At 47.7% G+C, this 7,644-nt stretch overlaps 1 protein-coding gene and 1 pseudogene across 2 annotated transcripts; one reads left to right on the forward strand and one right to left on the reverse strand.

Moving 5' to 3' along the window:
* Positions 1–540: 540 nt before the first annotated feature.
* On the forward strand, positions 541–1,332 carry LOC308439983 (large ribosomal subunit protein eL8-like; annotated as a pseudogene). Its single transcript has one exon. The product of its transcript is annotated as a large ribosomal subunit protein eL8-like (transcript).
* A 240-nt stretch (positions 1,333–1,572) lies between these two features.
* LOC308436518 (DNA methyltransferase 1-associated protein 1-like) lies at positions 1,573–3,030 on the reverse strand (the record flags this gene model as incomplete). Its single annotated transcript, XM_080937460.1, is given in 2 exon segments — positions 1,573–1,766; positions 1,769–3,030. Coding segments are annotated over 2 exon segments (1,404 nt in total). The 5' UTR covers positions 2,979–3,030.
* Between the last annotated feature and the right edge of the window lie 4,614 nt (positions 3,031–7,644).

Here is a 7,644-nt window from a genome sequence, read left to right on the forward strand (position 1 = left end):
ATTGCACACATTAAAAACCACACAGAGATTCACTGGGAAAATAGCAACAGTTTATTCAGCCAATTGTGGACAACAGTCGTTCAAGTCTTTTCAAGATGCATCTTGTTTTTTAAGTATACACACACATTTGTATAGATTTGTAGAGGCATATGTGCATGTGAGTGCAGGTAGCTGCAGAAGCCAGAAGAGGGCGCCAGACCCACCAGAGCTGGAGTTGGAGACAGTGGTGAGCCACCTGCTGTGGACCAGAGGAGTAGCTGTTTTTAACCACTGAGCCATCTCTCCGGTCCAGACAGTGCTTTTTTTTCTCAAGGCATAGCAGAAGAATTTATATTTCCACATATTATGTACACTTGTTCTTCAAATATTTATTCAGCACTTAAATATATTATACACTGTGCTATTTGGAGTTTTCGCTGAGAATATTGGGAGAGCTGGGGATAAGGAATTGCAAAGCGGAAAATAATCAATGCTGAAATAAATAATTCAAATACGTTTTTGCTTTTAAAAGATAACAATAGTTCTCTCTACCAGCCGAGCAAGATGCCGAAAGGAAAGAAGGCCAAGGGGAAGAAGGTGGCGCCGTCAAGAAGCAAGAGGCCAAAAAGGTGGTCAATCCTTTGTTTGAGAAAAGGCCCATGAACTTTGGCATTGGGCAGGACATCCAGCCCAAAAGAGATCTAACACACTTCATCAAATGGCCCCACTATATCAGGCTGCCCAGGCAAAGAGCCATACTCTATAAGTGGCTCAAAGTACCTCCTGCCATTAACCAGTTCACCCAGGTCCTGGACAAGCAAACAGCTACTCAGCTGCTTAAGCTTGCCCACAAGTACAGGCCAGAGACAAAGCAAGAGAAGAAGCAAAGGCTCCTGGCCTGTGCTGAGAAGAAAGCTGCTGGCAAAGGGGATGTCCCAACTAAGAGACCACCTGTCCTCCGAGCAGGAGTCAATACAGTCACCACCTTGGTGGAGAACAAGAAGGCTCAGCTGGTGGTGATTGCCCATGATGTAGACCCCATCGAGCTGGTGGTTTTCCTGCCTGCCCTGTGTGGAAAGATGGAGGTGCCCTACTGCATTATCAAGGGAAAGGCCAGGCTGGGGCACCTGGTCCACAGGAAGACATGCACCATTGTTGCCTTCACACAGGTTAACTCTGAAGACAGGGGTGCTCTGGCTAAGCTGGTGGAAGCTATTAGGACCAATTATAATGACAGATATGACGAGATCCACCACCATTGGGGAGGCAACCGTTCTGGGTCCTAAGTTTGTGGCTCGCATTGCCAAGCTAGAAAAGGCAAAGGCTAAAGAACTCGCCACTAAACTGGGTTAAATGTACACTTAAGTTTTCTGTACATAAATATAATTACAAAATTTTTTAAAAAGATACAATAAGATGTGCCAGACATGATGACACACACCATTAATCCCAGCTCTCCAGAGGCAGAGATGGGCAGACATCTGTGAGTTCAAGGCCAGCCTGGTCTACAAAATGAGTTCTTTTTTTTTTTTTTTTTTTTTTTTTCCAACTTAACAGCTCTATTTACACCATACCACCAACTCTGATGGCCCCTTATGGTTTCTTGGCTTTCTTCACAGAAGATGAGCTGGAGGCTGATTCCCGCCGTTTCCGCGAATTGGGTGTTAGGGGTGCACCCACAACATCAATGATGGTGTCCTTGGTAGGGTCAAGGCCAAGTCCAGATTCAGACACTGTTGGCTCAGCAGAGGCCGGGGTTGGTCCCACTGCTGGTGTGGCTGGGCCCCTAGCACTCCTGCCAGAGCCAGGGCCTCGTGCCGGTGCCGTAGCATCTGTAGCTCATATTCACAGTTGGCACAGGCCTGCTTGAGCTCGTAGAGTAACACCAGGTCACTCCGCAACTCATTGAACATATGCACCAGCTCCTCTGTGGGGGTAGGGCTCAGGTCCACGCCAAGTTCCAGTAGCATCTGTTCCAGCGCCTTGATCTTCTTCTGACCCACAGAGCTAGGCAGCTTCATCCGCTGGCTCCGTAGTGTGACACCTGCGGACTTAAAATCTGGAAACTTGATGCCTGCAGTCTCGGGAACAGCCGGCTTTTCAGCCTCCTTCTTCTGGGGTAGCTTTTTCTTGGGAGCCTTGCGCTCTGTGCGCCGCTGCTCTGCAGTGGTGTCTGCTGCTGTGATCAGCTTCTGCAGGTCTTGGCTGCGCTTCTCCCTCTCTTTTTTCCGGGCCTCAATCTTACGAAGCTCCTGTAGCAAGTACTCCTCCTCTGCCACCTGCTCTGGGGTTCGGTTGTAAAGCCGCTCCAGCTGTTCTTTCCGCCGTCTCTCATGCCCAGCATCAAATACTGGTATTTTCAGATCTGTACCTGGCACAGCTCTCACACTGGCAAGCTTGGCACAAATGTGGTAGTACCTTTCTTTCAGGTCCTCCACAGAACGTTTCTTGAACTGCTGGTGGTCATACCGATCATGAATAACTACGAAGCGGAGGTCAAATCGGCGGCTGAGGTCAAAGAGGTGGTCAGTCTCTGCCTTGGTCCATGCATCATCGTGAAGGTAGAGTTGGTACTCCTGCTCTGAGTACACAGGCACCTGCACTGTCTTATTGAATCTAGCAAAAGGGTAGTCTTTGCCCTCCTCTGCTGCTCGTCGCCAGTGGAAAAACATAGCACCATCCTTTCGAGCTGGGTTGGTAAATGGCATCCACTTCCAAGGTCGAACCTTCTTGGACCCCAATTTAGCCTTCACTGTTCGATACCCCTGACCAGTGTCACTGGGAAATAGTGGGGGTGCATCCTTTTTGTCTGAGTAAAGCAAAGCATAGACCTCTCGATGCATGCCCTCAGGCCTCTTGAAGGTCAGTGTCTCTGAGGACTTTTTGAACTTTTTCTTGTCCGGGTTGATAATATCCTTTTTGCTGATGGTCCCAGAAGCGGCATCTCCCTCTGGACCTCCGAGTTCTAGAATGTCTCGTACATCTGCGCCCGTAGCCATCACGCCTGAGGGATGAGGTAGCACCCCGAGGTCAAGGGTCAGTACCTGAGTACTCCAGCTGTAGCCCACTCCTCAGATTATCTCTCTCTGTGTCTACAAAATGAGTTCTAAGACAACCTGTCTAAGACAACAACAGTGATACCTGTCTGAAAAAATAAAAATGGAAATAAGATGTGACCCGGACGATACATACATCCCATCCACCTGCACTAGAGAAGGGCCACTCCCAAGATCCATCACTGAGGTCATCTACCCAGTTCCTAGACCAGTAGCTGCAGCCACGTGACTCTGCTCAACCACAAGCTGTTTATGATGCAGCTTGGCTGAGAACTGAGAAACTGGATTGGCCTGGATCTAATAAAACAGAGTGAGAGTCATCACCATGGGGGTACCAGCTGGTTTTTTGTCAACTTGACACAAGCTGGAGTTATCACAGAGAAAGGAGCTTCAATTGAGGAAATTCTTCATGAGATCCAGCTCTAAGGCAATTTCTCAACTAGTGATCAAGGGAGGAGGGCCCAGCCCATTGTGGGTGGAGTTATCCCTGGCCCAGCCCATTGTGGGTGGAGCCAACCCTGGCCCAGCCCATTGTGGGTGGTGCCATCCCTGGGCTGGTAGACCTGGGTTCTATAAGAAAGCAAGCTGAGCAAGTCAGGGGGAGCAAGCCAGTAAGTAACATCCCTCCATGGCCTCTGCATCAGCTCCTGCTTCCTGACCTGCTTGAGTTCCAGTCCTGACTTCCTTTGGCGATGAACAGCAATGTGGAAGTATAAGCTGAATAAACTCCTCAACTTGCTTCTTGACCATGATGTTTGTGCAGAAATAGAAACCCTAAGACAATGGTGGTGCTCCAGCACCCAGGAACTGTCCCTTCTAGCCTATCCAAGGCCTCAAGTGCCCCTCCAACCTACAACAGAATGGTTTCTCTGCTCTTTCCAGGTCTAAGCTAAAGAACCATCTCTTGTCTGGAGCTCTAAACAGTGTTATGAAAGACAGCTTAGAATCTGTGAGCTCTGGAGCATTGCCACCAGCTATAGCTGCCTTGGAGGCTCCAGGGCCCTTGTGATCGAGGATAGATTAGCACTGCCTTTACTCATGGCTGATAGGATATCTGATCAGAATGTTGTGTCTGACTTAGCCAGCAAAGAGGCTGGTGTGTGCTAAGATGATCACTAAATCTATGTTCCCTTCTCAGAAAAGAATTCCGACCACAGGCATGAGAGGATGAAGAAGTCAAAAGGCGTGGGGTTAAGTGGAGGCAGGGGGAGTCAAGGCAAAAAGAAGACCACCCTGAGCAAGACAGTAACATCAGGGGTCCTGAGCAGAAAGCCAGAGGGTTTCTCACTGAAAAGTGCTCCAGAAACAGATAGCCACAGGTATCCATGCAAATGTGGGGACCTTCTTTTAACTGCATAAGGCCAGCTCCCATAGAAGATGAGGCCAATTTGAAAACCTAGGACAGAGAGGCCTTCCAGAAGCATTGCCCCTAAGAACAGAAATAAAACAGATCCCCAGTTTCAGGGGATCTGGCGCCCTCTTCTGGACCCCTTGTGCATTACATGCATGTGGCGCACATACATACACATAAACACTCATGCATACAAAATAAAAATATAGTTATAGAAAAGAAAAAAGTGTATTGCTGAGAGACTGATACAAGCATATTAAGGTGCCGCTGTGCTGGTGTGAGAAATTGCTCAGGTTGCATTAAGTAGAAAATTGCTGTTCAGATTAAGGACATTATCACTGTTTATATTAAAATGGTATATACAAACAATAAAGCCACTCTGTAAGGACACCTACTGAAAACCACAGTTTAGGGAACAGTGTGTGATTCAGAGGTAGAGTACTTGTCTAACACATGTGAGTTTGATTCACATGCTCACACAACTCAATCCATGTGGAGGAATTTACCCTGAGGAAAATCTGCCTATGCAGCATTATTTGTGAAATAGAAAATCCAGTAGAGATTTGGCTCTGGGGATGCCAGAGATGAGAATCGGTCTGTGTCTCCACCCACAAAGGACAGTTCCAACAGTGGCAAGTGGCTTTGTACTCCAGACAACACTATGGAAGAAGGTTCTGGTACAGTCACAGGTAGTCACAATCTAATCAGATGATATCAGTCACATCAACCCATTTTGTTTCCTATTATATAAAGGTGGCAAAAAAAAATACTTATTAGAATTCTCCTTCTTACTTTACAGTTTCTGACTTTCTACAATGTTTCCTTTTTAATAAGTAAAACTCCTTGCCTTACGAATCTGAACTGAAGACTTAAGCGAGAAGTTTGCCTTTGTTAGATGAATGGTCATGCCAGGCATGGTGGCTCCCACCTAAAATCCTAGCACTCAGAAGGCAGAGGCAGGAGAATTACAGGTATGAGTTCATTCCATAAATTATTCCAAGCCAGGCTATGTGTCCCTTAATTACCTTTCTGTGATTGTGATAAACACCAAGACCAGAAGCCATTTGTGGAGAATGTTTATTTTACAGCTTGTGATCTATCATGAAATGGAACTCAGGGCAGACATTGAAAGCAGGAACGTAGAGGTAGGATCTGAAACAGCTGGAGAGGAGGATGACTTACTAGCTTTCTGCAGTGGCTGCTTAGCTGCCTTTCTTATCTCAAGACCACCCGCTCAGGGATGGCATTGCCTATGGTGGATTGAGCTTGCTCACATCAATCATTAATCAAGAAAATAAATGCCTCCAACAGATTTGCCTACAGGCCAACCTGGTAGAGGCATTTTTCTCCGTCAAGATTCCTTTTTCCCTGATGACTCTAGCTTGTGAATTCAGTCTGGGCTGGGTAGAGGGGAGGCAGAGAGGATGACCTGATAACCTCAGATGTGATCAGGTGATAAGAGTCAGTTGTGGTGCGCAGTCAGAGCTGGCTCACAGCCAGCATGTCCCACCTGGATATGGCCTCCAAACATTGTCACCAAATCACAGAAGCCCCCGTGTGACTGCCACTTGAGCCTCCAAGGAGACAGAGGCCAGGTTGGGCATGAGGCTATAAAAGAACTGTTGTCTGTATATCCGATGCTAAGCCCCTTGCCGTCTACCCAGCAATCACACTGAGGGAGGGAGACACCAGGTACTGACAGAGAATGTGGCCGCCACTTTGCCCATCCACAAAGCCCAAGCAGACATCCAGAGATGGCCCAGGAATGTGCTGAGGGGCATTTGCAGCCACCCCCTCTCCTACCTTTGCACTGTACCTTCCCCACTCCCACCACCTCTCAGAGCACACCTGCCACATTCTTCAAGGAAGTAAGAGTCCCAAAGAAAAGCAAAGCCCTTGGGCGGCCACTGGAAGCAACAGTAGCCCTACTGTCCCCGTTATGAGAATCCTTCTGCAAAGAGAGTTTGACAAAGAGAAAAAAAAGGGGGGAGGGTTATGACAACAGAAAGGGAGAGCAAACCGTTTCAAGTCCTGACACAGGCAAACTGGTTCTGAAAGTCACCTGTTTCTGAGCAGGAACGCGAAGCTCTGTCCCATCATGCCACACAGCTGGGCCGCTATGTGCTGCCAACCAACTTATGTAAAGCTCATGAAAAACCTCATTCGTTTGAGTTCCCCGTTTGTGCAAATAGTGTCAGGGGCACATCCGAGCACCCTGGCCATCCATCATCACCAGTACCCTTCCTGGACTGGAGATGACTCACCTCAAGCCGAACCCACACTGCACGTTCAGCAGGCAGCTTCTGTCACCGGAAGACCTTGTAGCCTGTGAATACCTTGTATTCATTTATCAAGTCCACAATGGCTACATGAACAATGATGAGCCCCTGAGCAAGCAGGAGGCGATGAAAGGGTCAGGGTGACTGAGAGGATGTGGGTGTATCTATTTTCATCTCTCAGCTCAAGCCAGAACTCCTTAGACAGTACATCTGCCCTAGAGAAGGAAAGGACCAAAGTTGCAGGGGAAGGGCCTTCTCCAAGGAAGCTTTGATCATACTAGCCCAAAGAAAGGACTGGAGAGAGTGGGAAGGCTTAAGGGCTCTTAATCTCCACCCCAGAGCATAGAGCATATATAGTAATGGGACATACTATATAGCATATATAGCATATATAGTAATGATCACCAGGTCAGCAGCTTGTAAATGTGAGTGTACAGAAGAATCTAGCTCAAAGTCTGTAGCGACTCCCAAGGTCAACTAGTCACCCCAAAAGGAAAATGGGTGAGGACACCGTGGGGGGGAACTCTCTTATCATCTGCTGTGCCCCAGGTTCAAGACCACACACTATCACCTCCTCTCTAGAAAAAGGAGCAAAGGTAATGCAAACACTTCCAAAGCATCAGACTCTATGGAACAAGAGGGGTCAGTGTGCACCACCCTCTGCTCTGGGTGTGATTTATGCTGCTTCACCCAGTACCTTGGCTCAGTTCACCAAAAGGAAACAGAGGAGTTCCCCTGGCAGCCCTGAGGATGGCTTAGTTACAGAAATGACCTCAGGGGAACCAAGCCTAACACATGCCCCACAGTGGGACAGTTAAAATGTATGCTTTAAATGTTCAGGACATACCTCTCTTTGCTGGTTATGCACATTAACAAATATAGACATGACGCGACATTCACAGCCAAGGAAAACACACCAGCATCCTTTAACATGAACCCACTGATGCTACCACCACCCAAAGATACCCAGAGATGTAAC

The sequence above is a fragment of the Micromys minutus genome, assembly GCF_963924665.1.
Source record: "Micromys minutus genome assembly, chromosome: 1".
Lineage (NCBI taxonomy): Eukaryota > Metazoa > Chordata > Mammalia > Rodentia > Muridae > Micromys > Micromys minutus.